Source organism: Centroberyx gerrardi, chromosome 17, assembly GCF_048128805.1.
Source record: "Centroberyx gerrardi isolate f3 chromosome 17, fCenGer3.hap1.cur.20231027, whole genome shotgun sequence".
Lineage (NCBI taxonomy): Eukaryota > Metazoa > Chordata > Actinopteri > Beryciformes > Berycidae > Centroberyx > Centroberyx gerrardi.
In genome coordinates this window covers 15,330,991-15,356,014 of record NC_136013.1, presented here as the reverse complement: position 1 = coordinate 15,356,014, position 25,024 = coordinate 15,330,991, and the positions used below count along the sequence as shown (strand labels likewise).

At 41.6% G+C, this 25,024-nt stretch overlaps 2 protein-coding genes across 5 annotated transcripts in view; one reads left to right on the top strand and one right to left on the bottom strand.

Annotated features, from left to right (window-relative positions):
* Positions 1-202: 202 nt before the first annotated feature.
* Positions 203-25,024, top strand: erg28 (ergosterol biosynthesis 28 homolog). Of its 2 annotated transcripts, XR_013507283.1 has the most exons (6): positions 203-317; positions 608-764; positions 1,204-1,294; positions 1,385-1,503; positions 2,108-2,700; positions 25,015-25,024. XR_013507283.1 is itself a non-coding variant. In XM_071924230.2 (5 exons), the coding sequence occupies exons 2-5, from the start codon at positions 632-634 to the stop codon at positions 2,194-2,196; spliced, it is 432 nt and encodes a 143-aa protein (XP_071780331.1). In that variant the 5' UTR covers positions 203-317; positions 608-631; the 3' UTR covers positions 2,197-2,731. The 2 variants fall into 2 exon arrangements, 1 of the variants encoding a protein (XP_071780331.1); XM_071924230.2 differs by lacking the exon at positions 25,015-25,024 and having other exon boundaries at positions 2,108-2,731.
* flvcr2a (FLVCR choline and putative heme transporter 2a) overlaps positions 2,834-25,024 on the bottom strand; it is a 32,067-nt gene continuing 9,876 nt past the window's right edge. For 2 of the 3 annotated variants that reach the window (XM_071924164.2, XM_078289402.1), the window contains 10 exons: positions 23,126-23,267; positions 19,539-19,679; positions 18,236-18,303; positions 17,766-17,869; positions 15,771-15,881; positions 14,448-14,553; positions 14,185-14,296; positions 13,085-13,149; positions 5,396-5,515; positions 2,834-4,491 (listed from right to left, as the gene is read on the bottom strand). In XM_071924164.2, coding sequence (XP_071780265.1) covers positions 5,441-5,515; positions 13,085-13,149; positions 14,185-14,296; positions 14,448-14,553; positions 15,771-15,881; positions 17,766-17,869; positions 18,236-18,303; positions 19,539-19,679; positions 23,126-23,267 — 924 coding nt within the window. In that variant the 3' untranslated portion in view covers positions 2,834-4,491; positions 5,396-5,440. The remainder of the gene's footprint in view (positions 4,492-5,395; positions 5,516-13,084; positions 13,150-14,184; positions 14,297-14,447; positions 14,554-15,770; positions 15,882-17,765; positions 17,870-18,235; positions 18,304-19,538; positions 19,680-23,125; positions 23,268-25,024) is intronic. The other variant, XM_078289401.1, reaches the window with a different exon arrangement.

Genomic DNA, 25,024 nt, shown 5'->3' with positions numbered 1-25,024 from the left:
GTAGGCACAAGTGACACCTCTCGCTGCACATGCAGTCTTTGATCGAACGCAGCCTAGCCACAGATCAGGAATGGTTGATAGCGATTGGTTGATGACGAAAGAAGGCGGAACCTGAACTCTCGAACGGCCCATTCAGATGAATGGGGCGACTCTATGGAGCCATCTGTGGGCTCTCTTATTGGTTGACTCCAATGTCCAAGATTGACAGATCCACCAGTGAACACCGCACTTGGCATGGGTCCCACCTTATTGTCTCATATTCAGTATTCGCTTTTTTCACAGGAACATGATCACTGTAGTTTGATACACTTCATCAGGTAAATAACACGACCATCCATGTTATTTTGTAAGTAACTGTTGTGTTGCCCAAGTCAGGTCTGCGAACCGTTGCCAGCAGAAGCCAGGTGACGTTACAGCAACATTAGCCTGCTATAAAACGTTAGTTACTGTCGTATGTCAGTTGCTAGCTACCTGTGTTGTCAGTCAGCGAACTTAGGCAGCATAGCCAGGCAGCAAGCTTGTCTGTCATTCTGTCTCTAAAATAACCAGCTAATAGCACATACACTGGATTGTAGCACTATACAGGTCGCTTTCTTCTTTTTGGCAGGTGCATCTCACTGACTGAGTCAAGATGAGCCGGTTTCTGAACGTCTTGCGGAGCTGGTTGGTGATGGTGTCTGTCATCGCGATGGGAAACACCGTGCAGAGTTTCAGAGATCACAGCTTTCTGTCAGAGAAACTCTACACAGGGACGCCAGAGTTTGGTGAGCATCTGCATGAAACCTAATGAACAACCAGTGATGCATCTGCATGAAACCTAATGAACAACCAGTGATGCATCTGCATGACACCTAATGAACAACCAGTGATGTAGTGGGAAGTAAAAAGGAAGATGAACTGTGACCTCCAGTCTGTAACCATGAGGTAAACAGCCACTGATGTAAACAATAACCCATTGTATTTTCAGACAAGCAATACATTCTGTTTTCCCCCATAAGTGACTATCTTCACGTTACTTTTAAACTACTTAATATGATGTATATTTTAAATTTAGGTCACAAATATTTATCATACTAAAATGATGAGTAAATTAATTTAGGTTTAACCTCCACTGTATAATAACCTTCTAATCCTTTTTTACTTCTGCAGTACTTTTAGACATAAGCTGATATTTGACTTGGCAATTTGCATTCATGTCCTCAGTAAATGGCCTCCAAGCTCGAACATTTGGAATTTGGACATTACTGTCATCGATTATACGCTGCGCCTGTGCCATTGACATCCAGAACAGAACGTAAGACAGCTTGTCAGCTCATGCACTTTGCTTAAGTTTCTGCAGGCTGCCTATAGATATTCTTACACTGTGTCATGCTGGCCCCTGCAGGCTGTACCACATCACCTTGTGGACATTCGTGCTGGCCCTGGGACACTTCCTGTCTGAGGCCTTCATCTACAAAACTGCACCTCTGACTATTGGTGTTATGGCACCTCTCATCGTGGCAAGTGAGTAAATATCAGAGTCAGGACTAGACTGAGGGGTGGTGGGAATATTTTGTCATCAGGGTATCCGTGGATCTTTAAAATGTATTAAAATATCTCAAGTTAAGGCCTTAAAATGTATTCAAATATCTTAAAAACAGTTATAAGGTCTTATTTTTTCACTATGCGATTAAAGGTTTCTTTTGGCTACATGTCCACTCTTATATTAATACAGAGCAGTGTTAGTAATGTAATATGCAAAAGTGTTTTTCATTGTATCTGCTTCATACAACTGGACTTCATGTCCTTTAGAAATTAAATTCTTCTTTTTTCTTATACTGCCCATTTATAGATTCATCACCTTCACTAACTATCTTCAATCAGAAATAGGCTGGTTTTGCCAGCTTTGTTTCTGTTGTTTTTTAAATTGGTCTTAAATTAACTTTAAGTAGCATTAAAAAGCTCTTTGAAAGTCTTATATTTGGCTGTCTAAAACCTGCAGATACCCTGGTAATGTAAATGTGATATTTTAAGAAAGCCATTGGATGTTGAATGCCCTTACATTACTGTGAAAAACGTATTGGACACAAGATCTGAATCTAATAGAACTCTTCTTGTGGTTCTCTAGGCTTCTCCATCATGGGAATGCTGATTGGGTTCCAGTGTTTTCCAGAGCCGCAAGAGGAAGTCGGAGCACGACAGAAGAAGAGGAACTGAGTCTGAGCAGTCTGAAACTCCTCTAGTCCACCTGACCTGCCACCACACACTTGTGGACTCGTCCTAGTTTGCTGCTTCCTGCCTTGAGATCCAGGAGTAAATCCCTGTCATACTGTGAATGACACTTTCTATAGATTATATACATGGACTGGGATATATCTTACTGTATATTTAATCCAGTTTAAATGTTTTTAAACTGCTGTTTTACAGTTGACAATGCAATTATAAAATTGTGTTTGGCAGAATATTTATCACTTTATAATGTTGTACAGTCACATTACACTACAATAACTGATGTGTGCTGGTTTATAGTTCATTCCCCAAGTATTCAATGCAACAGATGTCAGTTTTGTTAACCTTTTGTAGTAAAAAAAAAAAAGTTTTGAGTTCACATTCAATGTAGATTTGGAACCAAACCGAATTCTAAGATGGGATCTGCGGTTAAGACTTTCTAAAGTGATAAGGGGGAATGAACAGTCCGTGCTGAATCAGACTGATAAATGTGTGTCTAAACCAATAAAGTGCATTTTTACTATCAAACCTTTAAAATCCAATAATCAATTTCAACAATTGTGCGCTGATGCTGAGTTAAATGATTACAGAAAGTAACCAGCAGATATTTCCATTTTCTCAGAGTGTTTATTCTTTTATTCCACCAGACTGGCACTTACATTTTTTACATGAGCTCAGATTTGCCAAAGAGATTTAATGGCTATATAAAACTATGCTCTTCATTACAGAGTATCACCAGCAGCTAAAATTATATCACCAATTATTCATGATGTATATAAAATGTCCTACAAAAAATACCACTGGAGGTATAACCAGCACTTCTCATGATTACATAATAATCATTTAAACAGGAAAATCACGGGACAACTACCCACAACACATCAAGTAAAAGACGCAGATGACACACTGCACAGTGGACATTCTTCATATATCCAACCACCACTGGTGAAGCACAGCATGAACTATATTTCTCAGTAACAAATATACAAGTTAAGAGGATCATACATAGAAAAAAAACCACAATACAATTTCCTTGTGCAAATTGAAAAGTGCAGTAGATCTGCTTGCCTTGTCTTTCCATCATGTTTTGTGCTAACATTCCTTTGCTTTCTAAAGTCTCCTGCATGTTAATCCATCGTTTTATCACCAGGAGAAACTCTCTCCTTGTATCTGACTTGTGTTGTGAGAATGTTGTTGAGTTTCTTCACTTCAACAAGGACAAGATCGACTCAGATTTACTCAGATGCATAGCATCAACCGTATTCATCGTTATCAGCAGCACTCAGACGTAGAACCTCCTTGTGATCCTGAACGGCAGGTAGTGGCAGTTTGAACAGCTTGCTGAGCCACTGGGTGACCTGACTGGAACCAAACTGCCGTTACAGGAAGACAAATCACAGAGTCCTTAGTCTGATTTAACATGCACATTCTAAAAATAGAACATTTACATGAATACCTTCAGCAATGTAAAGATTGAGTTCACTTACGTACAATATTGGTCAAATATGAGGGAACACTCACAGTTTAAATATTGCTCATCAGAATGCATAGAATACTAATTTATTAACATTAATTGGAGGGGGACGGTAAAATCTTAGGAAATAATTAAATAAAAGAGAGTAGTAATGTTCATGTCACTTAAGTGGCAGTTGCATTGCATTGACAACACTCAAAATCACTAGGTGATCAACACATTTAAAATGCCTATTTTAGGTGTAAAATATTAAAGTTCATGGAGCCGTCTCCAGCTGATTCAGTTTCTGGAGTCTCCACTTTTAGGGAGGTGAAAACCTTTGAGGTTCCAAGTGCATTCCCTTTTTGCATGACTTGTGCATGGTTTGGGTTGAGCTAAGTTGCACTTGGGATACTACTGTGAATCTCTGGTGTTCAAGCCGGAGCGTGGAGTCTATACAGTACATCATGTGGTACAGTACATCATCAGTCTGTAAGTCTGTTGGTCCTTAATGTTTTCATAAAGCCTCACCAAGGCCGATATGCTGTTCAGTCTAGTTTCATGTGCTAACTCTTAACATTGCTAAAGGGGCAGCAGTGTGCTTTTCACTCTGTGTTTATGTGTGTATGTTTATGCATGTGTGTGACTTGCATGTGTATGTATGTACTTCTGTATTTTATCTGTGTATTCAGTCAGTATTTGATGCTTTAATAGAGGGAAAGGAATGTGTGCCTCCTCACAGCGGTCCAGTCGGACCTCCCTCCTTATAACTTGACCTCCTTCGGGGTCACAGGTGGAGGGACGCCTCCTTCTAGATCAGCTGTCATGTCCTGTAAAGGAGGAATAAAGAAAAACAAATCAGTAAAAACTGGCTTTCGTATCAAAAGAAGCAAACAGACCACAGAGCATTATCATTGACCAAACTAATTCTGTACATTCATTAGCATATTACTTATCTGATCTGTACTGAACAATAACTCGAAACCTTCTCATGCAATGAACAAATCTCACATCAAATCAATAATCACTTTTACAGGCAAATGATCCCACACAATATAATCCATACATTTTGTGGTGCACTCATCAAAATCATCATCATGCTAACCCTTTGTTAGTTAACATACTCTAATTTGAGGTTAATGTCTGTATCAAAGATATTAATCAACAATCTGGACTGATTATTCTTCCTATTGTTAACTGCTGTGTATAACTGCTGGAAACATGTTTGACGCAGTATTTATTTATTTTTTTTCTATCTTGATAAGGATTTGAAGGAGACAATAGCCCTAAACAGCTGACGCTGAAGTTTTATTAACCTAATACCAGTTGTAGGCTAATCTCACATGGCTTCTAAATCCTTGTTATTGCTTTTTTACTGCAGAGTAACAGCAGGTGTATTAAGTTTTATTTAAGACCTGATTGTGAGCTGGAATGGAATGTACTGCAGTTCAGGAGTAATAACCCATGGCATCATTCACAGTGTGTAATAATTCCAAAATACCAGTCATGCATTTTTGTGGAGAATGAATTTAACCATCACACATGGCCCTTTTTTTGTAAAGTGAAAATATGTTGTAGTTTGTAACAATTTCATTGAGTGTTTTGGACGTTTCAGTGGCGTTTTCACATCGAACAAAGATAAGGTTTGTTAAATATCACATGGTAATCCTGTCCTTTATGGTTTCATTATGGCATTTTGTTTGTGTTGGAACTTCAGAGAGTGGGTGCCCCTACCTTGGCAGGTGTGTGTTTTGGTTTTAGTGAGGTTGTGGGTTAGTGTCAAGACCGCCACCGCCAGGGGGCGCTGGACGCTGTGGCCCCGTAGTCCTGCACAGAAGACAGGGAGCCTGCAGCCTGCAACAATAGCTTGGGTGTTATGCCTCTGAGAGGCCCTGAGGCCACTTCATCCTCCATCACCTGCTACACCCATACCACCACCAATCTGACTCCCTCAACCCCTACCCACTGCACATGCCACTGTACTGCCTGCTAGCTGCCCACTAGTCTACCTCACTACCTACCCAAACCTACATACTATACACTATACTATACTATACACCTATATACTGCTTTCTTCCTTCATGTGTCCACGTGTAATTAGATGTTCAGAATTAGAAGGACAGGTGCCATGCATTCCTGAGACAGTGGTGTGATCTTGAGACGCCACTGTTCATTCCTGTCATAGTGATGTCATCTTCACGCTGCCTTGTCTAGGAGACACTTTGTCTAGGAAATGTTTGGTCTTGTGTGGCCGGGTCCATATAAGCTTTGTTAAAATAACTCCCTTTCAGAGAACTGTATCAGTTCTTCTGCTGTGAACACGGAATTGGATGATGGCGAAATAGTCTTTATTTCAGTTTTATTCTTCAATTGGCATCATGAACAGCTCCCTATACAAGAGACCAGACTCTCTGCTTTACCATTCGGGTGAGTTGAGGGTTTGAGGGAATCTCCCCATGGGAAAGATCCTGAAAGGGAAAATAGTGAGGGAATCACTCTCCAGAAAATTATAACGATGATCTAATGTGGCCCTGATCTAGGTTGCTTACAAGGATTTTATATTTTAAGGGGGGCCCAGGTATGATGGCCAGGAGGATTGTATTGGTTTGCCCTGGTATGATGGCCAGGATGCCCTGAGCAAATATGCTCAGGATGATTTTATTATAGGCCTAATTAACATTATATTTTAAGGTTGCCCTGGTAAGTTAGCCAGGAGGGTTGTATTTTATTGTATTTTGTTGTACTTTATTGTATTTCATTATATTTTATTGTATTTTATTGTATTTCATTATATTTTATTACTTTATTGTATTTCATTGTATTTTATTCTCTCTCCTAAGCAAGTTGGCTCAGTAAGATTTTTTTTCTAAAATTGGAAGCTGGCTAGATAAGTGTGAGAGTGATTACTCAATATCTAAATTGTCGCCATCTGATTCTGTTTTCTCTTTAAGACTAGAATATAGAGATGGGCACCCAATAACTGTCTTTGATGCTTAAGGTTTGACTATATGGAAAATTAACATATCATTTTCCCTTCCAGAAAAACGAAGTTGTCTTAACCCACAATGTGATTGGTATTGGTATGTCAATAAGTGTGTGATACGTAACATTGTGTACATCACTTTGAACAGGGATTTGATCTGGCACAGTGGCCCGAAATATCCCACGGTAACACCAACTGACAAGATTTGTTTCCCTGAGGAGGATGATGATGATGATGATTTCCTCACTCTGACAGCAGCCGGACAGACACAACAGAGAATGCAGATAGAAGGGGCAGGCAACACATAGAGATAGAAATAGAAGGAAATAAGAAAGGTGCTGAGGGGGGTGCTGAGGGAATTGTTGACAGTACGGACGGTACAGCCAGTCCTGAGCCCAGACAACAAGAAACTACGTATGTGGGGCTGTAATATCCAACATACCAGACCAAAGACTACAAGAAATCTATCAACAGCACCACCTGTAGGCCAAAATCCTAAATTGCAGCTTGGGGACATGGTTATGGACAAACCATTGACGGCTGCTGAACTAATTGCCATAGTCAATGACCTCCCAAATCCAATGACATAACCAGATGACTTCATCTAAAAAATAATACAATTGGCATATATATACTACTGTTCAGCAGTAGATATAGTGCAATTGTTGAAACTGGCTTACGGCAGGCATTGGCCAAGGGTTGAACCAGCATTTCATCTGACAGACAAGAGTGAATGAAAGACAGTCTTACCTCAATGACTGAGTGGCTGAACACTGCCACACAAGTGGCAGTTAAAGCTAAAGCACACTCCCATATAGATTTTACTAAGGTTACTTCTTGCCGACAGATAAAGGGTGAATCTGTAACTGTTTATGCTTAGCGATTTAAATTGGTGTGGGATAACAATTCAGGCATGAAAACTAAAACTGATGCAGAAGCCACTCTAGCCATTAGCTGTCTATTCTCCGGAATGGATCCCAACCTAGTCAGTACGTATAAAATAACCAACCAAATTGGTAAAATAAAACATTCAGACAGTGCTAGCATTATCAAACATGGAGAGAGCCCTGCCTGCACGTAAGAAAGACCAATCCTCTGGTCAGGTAGGCATTTTCTTCAACAGGCGAAACCAAAACATCATGGTCACAACAGGTCATCAGAATCCGGCTAATTGGCAACCGCTAACAGTATCAGGCTAATTGGCAAACCCCACAGAGCAAGCAATTTTCACAACCTCGACGTGCACGTAACAAGGCCAATGGTAAATGTTGATATTGTGGTAATTATGGCCATTGGGCCAGAGAGTGTCGGGCACATATGGCTGGATGGCCACCCTACTAGGCCAGCACTCCTTCTGCTCCCCCGTCCTGCCAGGGCCGACTCCGCGCGCTGTTCACAATATGTAGCTGCTATTCTAGGCTGCACCAACATCATGTTGTTAGGGCACCAGCTGTTAACCAATACCTGAGCGGGCCTATGTAGACGATGATGATGAATACAGTAAACCATTACCTCCTCATGATTGTTTACAGGTTGTTGAGTCGGCTACCTCACCGCGTCCTGATTTACAGCAAATACCGTTAACTAACCCTGATTTGATTCTTTATACAGATGGTAGTTCCTCACGCCTTTCTGATAAAGATTATCGCTGTTCTTTTGCCGTCACAACTTGCAGTTGTCAAGTGTGAGGCCCATACTGGTGGTTCAGATCCTGTCTCTCTAGGTAACGCACGTGCAGATGAAGTTGAACCCCAATGTCCTAAATTGCAACCTACACTTTTGCCAGCGTCTTCCCTTAATGATGTCATTGCAGCCCAGTCCAATGCTGATGCAGTGTCTGGCATAAGAAGGGTTATCAACCTACCGAGTATAGTCAGTGGCTCCACCCTGACGGTCGACCTGTTTGTCAACATTCTCTACTCCTTGCTTGGTCCGCTTCACCCACGGCCCTTCACATGTATACCGTCAGGGCCTTTTGTAAATATGCAAATAGACTATGTAAAAATGACCTGTATTTACTTTGAAGCAGAGAATTGGTAAGTTAACCGCTGAGACAGGGCTTAAATGGCCAGATGTCCTGCCTCTGGTATTAATGTCTCTAAGATCTTCTCCCAACAGGACAACGGGACTGTCTCCTCATGAAATCCTCATGGGACGACCAATGTCCACGGGGTCTTCACCTCCTCTGACTTCAGAACAGGTGACTCTGCAATGGACAGATGAAGCGACAGCACGCTATATGTCTGCACTAACTAAACAATTCCATTCACAGGTTGCAGCAGTGTTTCCACCAGTGGTGGAGGGTCCCAAACATCCTTTCCAGCCAGCCGGAACCCATTGCAAAAAGGTTCCAGCCCCACAGGCAGCAGAAGGACCAGATGGAACCAGTGGAACGGCTTCCTAAGATGTCTTCTGGCCATGGCGTTCATCGTTGTTCCGGCCCTCCTGGTGACCTTCCCGTGGGAACCTCTGAGCATCACGGGATCTTCGATGCAGCCACAACGAACATGTTCACATATTCCCAACACCGACACACACACTGATGACTGCACCACACCTCTTCCCCTCCACAGAAAGAAGAGAGCTGACAAGCAAGAACTCCTCTCCACTGACCTCCTCCAAGGAATCAACATATATGAGGCACTGATTAGAATGCATCGTGCAGCCTTTGGCACTTCTAAAGCATGTGAGTTGGGTCCAGTCTCATTAGGGATCAGTATACCATACATAGCAGTACCATTAACTCTGTGTCAATCTTGTGGTTCCCTAGATGCTTATCAGAGTGATACTTATTTAGAAGCGCAACAGACCCGTAAACATTTGACTTCCCTACAAGGCGATATACCTGAAGCAATGTTGAAAGACGGTGATAAGACTGTGGTTCATGAATATCATAAGTTGTGTAACGACCTTGGGTTTGATTTCCCTTCCCCAACTTGCAAACATATTAAAATAGCCTGGGTTCCTTGTAATGTTAATGTCCCATTAAGCCTAAAGTGGATTGTAGTGGTTGTACCTATGATGGCCATCCGTCACTGATTCAGTTTGATGTTAGTATGCTGAACCGACCCTGATGAGAGTGAGTCTGTAACCAATGACCTAGACAGGCTTAAAACAATCATCAAAGATCTGCAGGATCATAAGTCTACAACCTGGGATCCACTAGCCTCCTTTGGTTCATTTGTGTCTACAATCATTTCATATGTGATGTATGGTTTAGTCTTGCTATTGTGCATGATTGCAGTTATCTCCTACATTAGGAAACATTTATGTTGCCTTGTCTAGGAGACTCTAGGGAATGTTTGGCCTTGTGTGGCCGGGTCCATATAAGCTGTGTTAAAGTAACTCCCTTTCAGAGAACTGTAACAGTACTTGTGCTGTGCACTTCTCTCCATTCTGCATGTATCAGTAAAGAGAACACTGAATTGGATGATGGCGAAATAGTCTTTATTTCAGTTTTATTCTTCACCTACATTTACACACCCTGGGTGAATTATAAAACTTTAGTTTCTATAGAACATCTCTAAAGCATTATTTATTTGAAACTATCTTACATTGTGGGTTATCCCAATATTTCTTCATAATTTAACATAACTGGCTTACTACGAAAGGAAGGAAATTGGTGGTGGTGAATTGATTGTACTTATGTTTAGGCTCTGTACTTTTGCAGTGTTACTGAGCTGTCTAACCCTAACCCTAACCCATTTTAGTCATATTTTGATTGTTTGCAAGCAGAGAAAGTAGAAGGAAAGACAGCAAAGCATATTACGAAAGTCCCAACCTCTGCTTAAAGAAAAAGGCAAAGACTTGCCTGCAGAGCATAAGCAGTGTGGAGAGCACAAGCAGTGTGGAGAGCACAAGCAGTGTGGAATAAGAATTTGATAAAAATGGTATCCATTGTTAATGATTTAAAGTTGATCTTGAACAACTGGAGGCCACTGATTTGCCAGGTAATAGTGTCTGAAATTAGGGGCAGCTAAGCCTCCAAGATTTCTGTTTTTTTGTAATGTGGATAATTTGATTCTTGGTTTCTTGTGTTTCCAATAGAATTTGTTGGTTATGGAGTCCAGAGTATTAAACCAGTTTGATGTAGGTTGAACTGGCGTCATTGAAAACATGTAGTTTACCTTGGGTAACATGGACATTTTGACTGCTGCTATCCTGCCAATTAGTGAGATGGGTAAGTTATTCCAGTGGTCAAGGTCTTCTTCAATGTTTTTGAGTAATGGAGTGAAATTCAGAGTAAACAACTCTGACAGCTTGGCGGAAACATCAATGCCGAGGTATCTAATATTGCCAGATGTTATGGTAAAAAGGGAGGGTCTTGGTCACAGCATTCCAGTCTGTACCACTGAGTGACAGAACTGTAGATTTGGTCCAGTTTATTGAGTCTGAAATTTGGGAGAATTTGGAGACTGAGGATTTCTGGTAGGGGTTTTATTGGATTTTGTATAGTAAAATATCGTCTGCATACAAACTGATCTTGTGGATGGAATTTGATGTTTGTATAACTGTGATTATATTGATTTGGCGAATGGCTGCTGCCAGCGGTTCAGTAAAAATGGCAAATAATGATGGGGAGAGTGGACATCCTTGTCTTGTGTAAAACTTGGTGAAATGTAATTATTGGTGATAACTGATGCAGAGGGTGAATGGTACAAAGTTTTGATCCACTGAATGAATCACTCTCCAAAACCAAATTTTTTTAAGGGTGATGAAGAGATACGTCCAGTTAACTCTATCAAATGCTTTTCGGCATCAAGTGAGTCTTTAAATTATGTCTTTGAGATATGCTGATGAGACTAATGAGAGAAGTTGAAATTTAATGGTCTGTATCTCATTTCAGATCTGCTCAGTGGGTTTCCCAAAGTACGGGTGGATTCAACAAAGGATGTCCACTCTCTAGAAAATAAATTGTTGAATTTCAAGAGTCAAGAGTGAAGTGTTGAACCGCCACCTGCCAGAGGGGTTTGGGTTGGTTTAATTTATTAAGTTGAAACTGAGAGGTCCGTGGTCTGAAATGATAATTGGATGTATTTCCGGATTTGTAATTTTTGACAATATAGAATTACTAGTTAAAAAACAATCAATTAGAGAAAAACTTTTATAAGAGGATGTGTAATATGAAAACTCTCGGTCATGAGGGTGTAATGATCGCCAACAATCACTAAGACCTAGATCTTCCATATACTGTTTTATGGTGTCAGCTGAGTGCCAAGATCTGTAATTGTTTCCTGTGTTGGACCAATCTACATTTGGATCAAGGACTGTGTTAAAGTCACCTCCTATTATAATAATTGAATCTTAAAAATTTCATTAAGCGTGAAAGTACAGTGTGAAAGAAGGTTGTCATCATTAGGTCCATAGATATTGGCTACTGTTATTTTAACCTTTCCAATAATTCCATTAATAATAACATAACGACCTTCTGGGTCTTCTATGGTGGTTTTGTGCTGATATGGGATGCTTTTTATAGCAGTCCCTCTTTTTTGGAACGATATGATGAGAAGAAGATATGATTCACCCATTTAGTTTTCAGTCTGAGGTATTCTGATGCTGTAAGATGACTTTCTTGCAATAGACAGAAGCTAGTTTCTATGTGAGATGATTAAGAATTTTGCGGCGTTTTGCCAGTGACCCAATGGAACATAAGAGGCTTATGTTCCAACTAATAAACTTGAGGGATGACATTATAATTTATTTAGAGAGTATTAATAATGGCACTGTAGCATCTGCCACAGTCCCCTGTGATAAACCCCCACTTTTGTGTCTGTTTCCCCTTTTACATTCACTATCCCTTCCAAAACGTCACAAGAACAATGACAAACACACTGATAAAGACACAAAACATACAAAAACAAACATAAGCTGAAACCTTAGTCTGACAGTTCGCTACGTGTGTAGAATGTGAATAGAGAATAGGTGTTGTTGAGGACAGGAGTCTACAAATGCACTAGAGGGTGAACAATATTTTCCAGACAGTGAGATTTGCCAGTCATTATTACAGTATTCTTAGAAAAGCCAGGGCGTTGTAGTGTAGAGTTTATCTACTACAAGAGAAGCCCGTTTTCCCTTCTGCCTGTGCTGCTTAAGGATAGGGTGCAGTACTTTGCGTCTCTCATTTATTTCCCGGGGGAATTGGTCATTAAGACCATACGCACTCCCTTTCAGTTTGCGTGCCTCAGAGTCAGGGTTTGAGGGGGAGGGGTTTATTGGGTTCTGAAGGAAAGTTTCCACCAGCGCAGCAGTGTGACCCCTGCATTCACCCCTGTGCATGCCTGCAGCAGCGCATAGCAGTGTGCGGACTGCGGAGGAGCAGCCAGAAGAGCCCGTCTAGAGTGCCCATAGCCCCATGCCAGGCCAGCAACCAACACATTCCCTTCCCATGGGTCGTGCAGATCCCACCTCTCACTTCACCGAGCACACACAGATGCACTTACACTCGCCGCCTGCGTCTCAGCCTGAAGGTTGGCCTTTTGCCGCCGGAGGTCAGACTTGATGAATCCTGTGATAAACACAGGGAAGGAGGAAAGATATTAACATGATGATTAGTTGAATTTATGGCATGTGTAGCCTTTCTGTTAACGTATATTATGTTGGCAAGAAGAAACAACAAAATGTCAAAAACTGTGTTCAATTCATCTTCAGTTTAAAGTCATAAGGAAACTGCATTTCGATTCTTGCTTCTGTAATTCAACGTGTTTACGGGTGAAAGAGGATGTTGGGGCAGTACATAATGCAGCAAACATGGAGAGTGACTCAGTGTTTTGTGCAAAATGTTGAGCTGTCACAACTTCCGGATTCTTCAAAATTAATAACTTGCAGCCACCGGGACGCAACCATGGTGTCTTAGGAAAAGGATTTCAGGAGTGAAAACCCAACAATTCACCACTGTACCATGTTGCCACTCGTGTCACTTTGAAAGTTGTGAAGTTGCAGGTTTTATACTATGGGAGGAGCAGAAAGGGAGATTGTTCAAAAGTCTGCAATGGTATGGTTGGTTGGGATTTTTATGTTCGCCTACTGGTACGCCATGAAGTAACCACTAAAAATACACCATCTTCCATCAAGTAAAAGTAATGGGATTTTGATATAAAAATACAAGTTCATAAAACGTTTTTTGGTATGTATTGTTAACTAGGTGTATGTTATGGTATGGAGAATTATCTAACAAGGTGAACAAGTCATTTTTCATTTCATTGTGACTTTAATTACAAAATAGGGTTCGTTCATTCAGCCACTAGGGGGCATCCTCATTCTGTGAAAGATGTGAATAGCTCCCCACGTATCACTATGGGATTACAAACACAATGCACAGTGGTATATTAAACAGTCATGCTCTACCAGTAAAATGTACAGTGTGTTACAGGACCCTTTAAATTCAAACAGGCTACAGCACATGGCAAGTAAGTGAGGTTTACTGTGTGACAAACACATGGGCTGACATTAGTCCAGTGTTCACTGAGGGGTTCTGCTGTGTTGTTAGCAGTGTTATATGAGGTGTATATTAAAGAAAGAGAGGAAACATTAATGGCTGTACCTGTCATTACAGTTCCTATGAGGAGGAAGATACTGAGGAAGACGTTCCCCGCTAAAGTGCCCCATGCATCAATGATCTTCCCTTGGCTGATGGTGAAAATGATTCCAAAGATCTGGAATGAGATTTGTGAAATGTTTACAGCCCCACGCTAAGCATATCATCTTTCTTTTACATTCTGTCTTATATATTCAACCAAAGCCTCCACAGTTATCGTGGACAACTTAACCATGCAGCTCATATCACTGACTTTGCAGCTCACTGACCTGAGCTGAACAGTTGAGCAGCCCGGATGAGGTTCCCTCTGACTCTGGATAGGTGAGCTCTACAGCAAACTCAAAGCCCAGAGGCAGGTATCCCGTCATGAAGAACCTGCAGACAGATAAAATAAAAGCCTTAAATTTCAAAAGTACGGTCTAGAATCATTTATTTCTTTACATAAACTTATTTCATCCTAGCCAAGGAATATGGAACAGCTAGACATATTTAAGGAGGAGGGTAAGTGTACTTTGCAGTATGATAACTCCTGTCTTGGTTTAGGAAATGGAAATCAGACAAAGGAATTGCTATGGAAACCACTTATTGGCTTAATCAGCTTACTATAAATAGAAATAATTATAGGGATAAAGCATGTGGACTGGGGAGTCGTAGGAGTCTTAATTTTGCTTTGACAAAGCAGCACTCATGCCAGACGAGAGAAAAGCACAGAAACAAGAACTAAAGCTCAGCAAGAACGTTTTAACGGGGTATGAGCAAAACCTTAACAGTCTGCAGGACTTGTAGAAACCAAATGTGACAGATGTGGTTCATCAAAACCTCAGGGTTAAAATTAATCACAACTATTACATTTATTTATATATCCATCACAAGCATATCTCAACTGAGTTTACAGAGAGTGAGTTAATCTAGATCTAACTAATGAACAATCAATCACAGAACTAAACCTTATCTTTAGACACCACTTATAAATTAGTCTAGCTCTACCCACAAAATGGGTCTGTTTTAGCAACGTGGAATAACAACCTAATGTTACACCAAATTCAAGGACTTTTCAATGATTTTCAAGGTATTGTTTGGTGAAATTCAAGGACTCAAAATTGGCATGTTTTGCAGATATGACATTGATCAAAATTAGACATCATAGAGTCCATTTTTGACTCATGATCTTGTCAAGTCAAGAAATCCTGGTGGAATAATTCATTTTAAAACTGAACACTGCTGCTATATCAATGAAAATATGCATAATTCCACATGATGTGAAGTGTTGATCCTGGATGGAGAGGTCCAGAGAGCTGCGGCACATTGATGAACGTGGGTGCTGTATTTTGTTAAACCGACAAACTTTCAAACCCGCAAACTTTGAAGGATTTTCAAGGCCTGTGGGAACCCTGTTAATGACTCAAGATGTAGAAGTAGCCGACACTCCTCCTGAATCACCATTTCTCCTCGAGGTGGTGTGACTGACAAACGACTCAGGAGGCCGGTTCAGCCAAGCAAACATACAGGGGATTTAAGGTGATTAAAATATGACTGCATTTGGCTGTGAGGTTTATGAGCATGTTGACCGTTACGCTTTCATTTTTACATACCCTAGGACTCCAGATGTGATAAATACCACCCACATGTGGCCCAGGTTGAGGGTGAAGGCGTAGACCAGCATCCCAACCAAAGAGAGCAAATACACCACCAGGGTCGTCTGTCTGAGGAGAGAGGAAAGGGAAATTAGTCATTATAGTTAGTAGTTACACGACTACCATCCAGTCAACCATCATATTTACCCAATGCATTCACACACAGCATCCACCCACCCTTGGGTAAATACTGAGAGGCTATTAAAACTCCTAATCATCTTAGAAATTTTATATAATCTGATCTGGCTTTTACATTTACATTTAAGAAGCTAAATCCCATGACAAGGCTTAAGTTTCCAACATGCATGCCAAAGTTGACCATAACAGGGAAAACCTCTGGTGTAATTTAACAACATGGTATACTGTATATAAAGGGATACATTCCCAAAAGCCATTTATCCACTTTGGAAACAAAACTGCTACCTGATATTCCTCATTCAATATCTGAAAAACAACGATTCTATACTCGATAAAAGACTTTTATAAGCAAAGGTTTATATGAAAAGACGACTCACAACTTTAACAGTAACCCCAAATATCATATAATAGTAAGGCTGGAGCTCGACCATCAACAGCCCCATCCTCTCAGAGAGGAAAAACAATATTCCTGGAACACTGAAGACCCCTTGTCATAACCCAGGCACTTTCTACACAAACAGGCTTACTCTGGTGAAGCTGTCCCTTGTACAACCACGCGTGAAATATTGCTCCCAAATGTTTTTGTTAATATAACGTAGTCCCTTCACTCTCTCCCACATGGGACAATGGGAGTGTGTGGGTCAACAACAGAAATCTGGGCTGCTTGCTTTGACAGCTATGTATCCTGATGGCATGTTAAGAATTTGACGACACATTTTTCCTAATCATAATAGTCTGTTTGCCAGATAACTGAAGGCGGGTTTGCCAAACATCTTCTTTTGAGGAATCAGTTAAATTTTTCCTCAACCTCAGGCCACAAAACGTTTCTTTATGATAAAGTAAAGTCTTGATTTGCCTTACCAAAATAAAAGCATGCTTGAATTACTGCATCAATAAACAAATAGGGAAAACAGGACAGATAGACAGATATATAGATTTTTTTGATACGAGGACAGCTTTGTGCCATGCACCTTCACTATTCAAGTTATATTATTATTGGTTTCCATGTTCCAGCGGTGTAAGGCCTTAGCTGGGACCTGGGGGGACCAGTAGAGAAAGCCTGTCGGCTCCGATAAGCGGAGAGGGACGTCAGACACAGAACTCAGTTCCACTGGAATCTCACTGGTGCCCACTTCCATCACAAGCTGTAACTCGCTTAGACGCCTCCCTGTGAATGGGCGATTTAAAAGACATCCATGCGAGGAGCCCTTCCTTTAGCGCAAGGCTAAGACTGTGGCAAATACGAGGGATCGCTGAGCTTGAAGACTGAGAAATGTGTGAGCGCTTCCTCTCGGAGGTCACACTGAGTTTTCTGGTGTCGTAGATTCAGCTGAAGTTCATGAGGCCATGATAGCAAGAAAAAAACAACAAACTGAAAAGGGCTTCATGCTTTGACTGCTCGTGGTCCCTTCACTCTCTCCCACATGAGACAATGGGAGTGTGTGGGTCAACAGCAGAAATCTGGGCTGCTTGCTTTGACAGCTATGTTTCCTGATGGCATGTTAAGCATTGAGCATGAATGTGGCAACAATACAAAAGTGTAAAACCTTTTAGATGAAGGGCTCTGATGACAGGGAGTGACAACATTTAAGTTCCAAGCAACACAACACCATTTCCAAAAGATCCTCATGTTCACAAGGCAGATAAAGGCTAACAGGCTTCATCTGTCTGCAGGCTGTAGCAACAAGATTACCATGTTAACATTATCTCACTGAAAACTGTTTTTGCTCTTCAAATATATGGAGGAACAAAAAGTACGTTCAACTTATGAATCATCCACAGTTGCAGCTCACTAGTGTTAGAGGAATATCTTACTTGTAGGTTTTGGTCTTATCCAGCCAGACGCCACATATGAGCGACCCCACCATGCCAGCAACAACAATGGTCAGACCAATTCTCCCAGCATTCACCTCTTCACCCTAAGAGGGAAAACATAGAGATTTCAGGCTTTACTGACTGGGCCAGCCATGACATTTTGCACCCTGTGGTTATCTTATCCTGGGAGCACTAGGCCATAATACTTTGAATCCCAGACCCCAGTTATCTTGTCAGGGCCACATCCATTTGCAGTTTCATGGTCCACCGTCTCAGAGGAAAATCCCAGACAAAATACAGTCTACATGTTGGGCGTGTTCACACTGAGCATGTGACATGTGAGCATTTCTTTAGACAAGGGAAGAAAGACAGCAAGACAGAAAGCACGAAAGAAAGCAAGAAAGCAAGAAATAAAAAAATAAAGGAAATAAGGGGGTAGCATGTTTGCCACCTGAGAAACTAGGACTTACAGGGTACTGCTCAATGATCATCCTGTTCAACAGTGTGGAAACAGCATAGAAGCAGCCAACATTCAACCCTGCAGGGAACAAAGAGAAAACGTCTTCATCTATTCTCAGAAGACCTGTAGGGAAATGAGAAGGTGCAGATGGGACCTTATGCTCCGTCCTGTTAGTGCTTCCACCTAAAAACACTGCTGGCAGCCTCCCGTCAAGCCCATGCTGGCCTTCAGCCATTTGGTCATTATTTGGGTAATAGTATTTAAGTTTAGCTTGGAACACACGTCAATCAATACTTCTTTGTAGACTAGAGATATTTACACTGAAAAAACTTTTATTTGTGCAAACTAAAGCAGCGTCCGAACTACAATGAGCCAGCGCTGAAATGTTTTAGGGTGTTAAGTTCGCTGAGGTGTGACAGTTAGGACACAAAGTACCTTAAATGTCCTGACAACTTGAGGCTACACATTGACAGACAGAATTTTAATATGGCTCATCTTCGACATGTCATCATTAAATGGTGACCTTTGAGCCTTCATACAATCAGTGCAAAAACCGATTAGTTCTCAAAAGACCTTTAGATCAATGCTACACATATGCAGTGTGTTGAATGAGTCATGCTGACGTATCCTCTGATAAACTGATAAAGACTGTAAATATCAACAAATATGGTTTTGAAATCTTCAGCTACAGACATGTACGTGTTACCTTTCACCTGTATATTGCAACAACATCCACGCTACAATGCTAACAATTAAGATGTTGGACAGTGGGATGAACCGCATGTCATGATGATGTAATGGTGACCCCGTTATTATCTCCATTATCAGTCAGCTGACAGATCTGACTTTGAGATCATCAACTGTTACCTTCAAAATATTTATTTTACGTGACTTCACCTCTCTAAAGCAACGGCATTTGTGTTGCAATGCTAAAATTATGATTATGGAGAGTGGAGGAGTATTAAGACTGCTTAACTTTATACAGGGAACATTGGTCTGTAAGTGAATCAGCTGAGGGATGAGAGATTTACACTCAACACTCTGCTGATCCTTACTGTGTGTTGGACCAAGGTTCTCTGGCTTTATAGGCACCAACAGCTGAAAGGCACTGGAGAATCAATAACTAAATGGCTAGAGTTGTAAATAATATTCCTTCCGCCTTCCTCTTCTCATTTGACTTGACAAACAACACGATATCTTGGGTCATGTGGCCTTTCCCTCCTCTCCAGCCAAAACACCCAAGGGCCCCCTCCTCCAGGGTGTAATAGAGACTGATAGATGAACTAGATGGGGGTTAGCAGGAGGAGACCCACCATAGCTGATCACCAGCATCATGAAGGGTTTGTTGCACAGCAGCCTCATGATGGAGGCCGTGTAGGAGTACTCGTCCGGGGAGATGCTCCTGGCCTGGGCCTGCGCCTGGGTGGGAGGGAGCTCCGGCCTCTCCTGGAACACTGGGACACACACACACACACACACACACACACACACACACACAAGAAGACCGTTCAGTCGCACTCTCAAGAAATCTGTATGCAATATAGCAATTGTCCTCTCATGACATCATTATTTGGCCCAAATAAGGGATTCTGGATCCCGCCTCCTTTCAGTCTAATGTGAAAATAAATGGGGGTGTAAATGCCTTTAACTACATCCAATGTTAATATTGACTATTTTCACTTCCTCTGTTATGTATTTCCATATTTGTTGAGGTGAATTCTGATGGGTTTTGAAGCTGCAAGCGTTTCCATTCCATTCCATTTCGTGGCTTTGTGAAGTGAGAATAATGTATAACATCCGCACCGTGGTTGTTAGCAAAATCTTTTTTAAAAGTTCATAATGCATTAAACTGGGCAATTATCATCTAACATTGATTGATCCAGAGAAAATGGATAGGAAGCGTTTTCAACAACTGCAATGTTCGAGTGACACACTTCAGAGTGTTTCAGGTGGTTGTGCATGCCTTCAGAGTATGGGAATTTCCTAATCTGAGAAAGAAAAACAACGCAAAACAAATGGCATGATAGTGAAAGCTCTGAGCTCGTGATCTCCACCATCTGTCCTATCAGTCAGCGCAGACACAGACACAGACATAGACACAGACACAGACACAGACAGACACAGACAGAGACACAGACACAGACACAGACACAGACAGACACAGACACAGACACAGACACAGACACAGACACAGACAGACACAGACACAGACACAGACAGACACAGACACAGACAGAGGTCAGAGCCCACGGCGAGGCAGCAGGCCATACTGACAGGGGGACGGAAAAAGTAGTATATGAAAGAATAACAGAGGAAGTGAAACAGGTGTGTGTGTGTGTGTGTGTGTGTGTGTGTGTTTCTGTGTTTGTGTGTGTGTGTGTGTGTGTGTGTGTGCAAGGCCAAGACATGACTGGGCATTCCCCGGAAGACTGCTGAGATAAGATAAATCACCCCGAGGATAAGCAGCCTCTGAGCCGTTTGCCCTATCAAGGCCTTCCACTTCATCTGCCGTGTTCACCAGGGCGAGCAAACAAACACACTACACACACTACACACACTACACACACTAACACACACTACACACACTACAGACACTACACTCACACACACAAAATGAGCTTGTGTAGGTCCGAGGTCAACTATCCCGCTCCCTCATCTAGCTCATTATCTTCTGTTTGATGCACCTAGTAGTGCAGCTAACTGTGCAGCACAGCGTGGAAGCCAACAGGATGGGCCGGCACACAAACCAGATAAGGTTCTCAGTATAAAAACACAATTCTCAGATATAAAGTGTTTTGTAGTTTTGTTTGTCAATCTTGCTTTTATGAGTGAATTTGCAATTTCAAGATTAATTACAAATTGATTCTTAATCAAAATTCTTTAATTCTTTATCCTGGTCGGGGACAATTTTCACAAATCACCACATTGTTGCCACAATTAACAGTCTAATCAGAAAACTTATCAGCAACCACAGCATTAGAAGTTTGCCTAGAGACTACAAAAAAATGTTATTGTTATGTAACATCAGGTCATCTATCAATAAGGTACACTTCCAATTCACTTTGCCACTCGCCTACTGCAACCATGGTAGACTGGATTCAGTTCTCTATCTGAATAACCAATGGGGTCAAAGACTCCAGCTTCATATATACATTTTTTTTTAGGTTGAGTTTTGCCATTTGTATGGATACAGTTTATTTGATCTGATATGACTTAAATACCACGCCCTTCATACACTGAGTCACTGCCACATCAGAGTGGCACACGTTACCACAACACCACACTGTAACCTGTCCCACCTTTCAGATTTGATAAGGAACCGATCCATGATTTGTGCTTATCGTAAATTACAGCTCAGGAACACAATGTAAACCACAGAGTAAATGTATTCCTTACCACTTTAATATGAAAACAGAGACAGAATCCAAACTCTGTATAAATGAACCGGCAACTTCTTGAAAAGTGTATTAGTGTATCATATTCTGCAAAATCAACTGGATTTTCTTATCTAAGCACATGCTGTGATTTCAGAGCTTATTCAAAGTGTCTTCTTCACTTTCTGAATGAAAAATAAATCTGCACTGATAGTAAAGTAGATAGAGATACAATCAGAGGCGGGAAACCTTTTTCAACAAACTGCAATGTGTGTCTGCAACAGAAATCATATCACTGTTGCCAAATGCCTGTTAAAATATAACAGCTTATGACTGACATAATAAACCACTAACCTAACAATTTCCAGCTAATAGTGTAATAAGTGGGTAATAAATGCATGATGTGTTTATACAGCAGTGACAGAACTTAGCTTGGTCCATACCTTAGCCTAGTGTGTCCCAATCCAGTCCTCAAGTGCCTCCTGTCCTGCAGGTTTTTGTTCCATCTGCATGCTGATTGGATGAGCAGTAGAAACAGGTGTGTAAAAGTGTGTAGCCCTTAATTGGATCAGGTGTGCAAGAGTAAAGATGGAACAAAAACCTGCAGGACACGGGCTACTTGAGGACTGGATTGCGTAACACTGCGCTTGGCCAATGTGCGATCTGCTCTGTTAATTTACCACTAAACCTGCACTGGCACTGAACCATCATAGGCAGAGTTTATGCTATTATTGTCAGCCAAGGATCTGTTTCTGCTGCGCCAGAATCCAAAACACATTAACACCAGTTAGCATCTCAAAAAACATGAAAGGGACCTGTGGTGAAGCGTCCCCATGCTTCCCTCACTGTCAGTGAGTTTCAGCTCTTTGCGGAGGTGAAGGCAGGATTTAGCGGAGCCCAGGGGGAAGATGATCATTTCATAACACACTTCCACGACTTCCTGACTTCCTGCTTGTATTTCACATCACGTCCGAACACATCTCGTCAAAAGGTGGACAATTACAGCAATTACTGCAGCTGCTCGTCTAGTGCAACACAGTGCTGTTGAGTTTTCGGTAGAAAGAACATCTCGCCACGCACTGAACCTTGGGAGGACTGAGCTTTCCACCAGCGCTGCCCGAGGAGCTTAACGACCAGAACAGGAGCCGTACCAGAGAGAGAACGGGTCCAATGAACTCCGTGTCGAACAACGAACCTTAATGTTGCAAAAAGCCTCCCAGAGAGTCCTTGGCGTTCTCCTCTAAAAATAGCGTTACAATGCCAACCACGAAAAAGGTCAAAACCTATTCGGCATCACTGTAAGGGACAAAGGAGGTAGCGGCTTTGTCACGGCCCATGCCACTGGAAAGCACAAACTGTCAACACTACTATTTGTTGTATATGTTTTCAGAGCCATGACTGTGGGAGTGATATGACATTGGGAGAGAAACGCAACGGGCTACTGTGTGTGAGTAAAGAGCCATGTCATCTCTTAATCACTGTATGTGCCTTTTGGTGGGAACAGTCATCTTCCCTCGAAGCCTTACCCATGACCACGAGGACGAAGATCACGGTGGCCACTCCGGCGGTGATGTAGAACATGATGCTGATGTGGTGAGCCAGCTCGTTCATATCGTCCACATTAGGCACAAGGATCGGTGGCACCAGGAACCCAATGGCGATACCCAGCTGTGGGTGAGAAGGACAAAAAACAAGTATCACTCTGTGCCATCACCTGATGTCTGCACACACACACACACTCACACTCACAGGTAAAACAACATCATCTAAAGGGGGAAAGCTGCATTATATAAATGGGACAAGCTTGCAGGAAGGGATCACAAGAGAAAAGGGGGTTTGAGGCTTATAGAAAACCAGTTCAGACAGATGGAATATACAATTATTTTTATAGCTTGCTTTGCCTAAATAAACATTGACACAACAAAATCTTCCAAACGTTTACAGCATTTGCATTAGACTGCTTGACATTTGAGTGACAGTATACCAGCTATTGCGAACACGCCAGCGATGCATGCTTGATTAAGTATTGAAATGACTGCATACTGCAAAATATAACAATATAAAAGAGAGTATGTTGTTGTAACTGTAATGCCAAGGGTCATATTTCTTGGAGATGGTAGTCAAGAAATGTGCCTGAGGATACAATATCTGTGCCTCGTTTCAGACCACTTAGGCCCCCCTCCACCCCACACTGTCCAGCAGCAAGTATGGTGGATCTCGGACACATAGGGATGCTACACTTTCCAAATTTGAATACCAAGTGAGAAGTGCCCACTTCCTCAGCTTCCTAGAGCATCAAGAACATTCCAGCGGCGACATCAGCCGAAGTCCCTCCGCTCTAGGGGAAAGGTGAGAGGGAGAAAAGGGCAAAAGGTGACGAGACACGTTCCTCCAGGAGGAACCCACCAATGAAAAGTGTGTGTGGCGTGCAAGCACTTTGATAAATGTGGCAGACCCCCTCAGTCCTCCCAGCATGCCAATCCATACATTGTCAGGATCGCTTAGGGACTTGTCCTTCTTCTACTCTGCAGCATACATACAGTAGATGCACTAGTGCCCACAATTGCTATATTGATGGTTGTATATCTAACACGAGCAACTAGAACATTAATCAACTTACCTTCTGGTCATTTTGTTAGAAATAGCTTTATAAGAGACTCACAGGAGCCTATTAAAGATCAACATCCCTACAACAGAGTAACCGAAAAGTCATCTTTGTTCAATCACAGTCATAAATTCAAAGCAAAGGAAATAAAACAAAAAACATCTCAAAATTGCTTATATTGCATCCCTAAATTTTGTGCATTTTTTTAATAAATAGGGCAAGACTTAATTGCTTGTCTAAAATATGCAAATAGATTTTTATTCTTGGTACAAAACCGGAATGGCTTCTCTACTACATCGACATTAATGGAAATTACTTGCGGCACACAAACGGTTAGTGTATTTGATCTTCAAAACATCACATGCCTTTATGGAAATCCACTACCTAGTTCTGTTTATGTGGACTATTTCTGAGCATCCAAGGGGATATGAAAAGTACATCAGCCTAAAAACTTGGAGGTATCGGGTTTAGGACCGGAGCCAAAGGAATAAAGTAGCTGTGAGCGAGTAAACATCAACAACAATGCAGCCTTTTATCTTCACATAAAAGCCAGGAGCAGGAAGCAGGATTGAGTCACAAAACAGAAACAGGCGTGACAATGACCGGTATGCAGGGTTTTTCCTACCGCATGTGAGAGAGGACAGTGATGATGAGAAGTCTGGTTAACTCATTTTTACTTTGTATGACTGACAGGCTGCATGGAGGGCACACAAGTCATCCATGTCTTACATTTCATAAGAAGAGCTTTGCTATGCCTGTATGTGCTGAAGCCACATACTCCTTTTTATCGGCTTGTTTGGCAGTTAACAGCTGTCTAAGC

Excerpts from the sequence above, each read along its gene's own strand:
- erg28 (XM_071924230.2), top strand. The coding sequence starts at position 632 with ATGAGCCGGTTTCTGAACGTCTTGCGGAGCTGGTTGGTGATGGTGTCT. Across the intron at positions 765-1,203 it reads CACAGGGACGCCAGAGTTTG|TAAATGGCCTCCAAGCTCGA; the intron begins GTGAGCATCTGC and ends TCATGTCCTCAG. Across the intron at positions 1,504-2,107 it reads GGCACCTCTCATCGTGGCAA|GCTTCTCCATCATGGGAATG; the intron begins GTGAGTAAATAT and ends GTGGTTCTCTAG.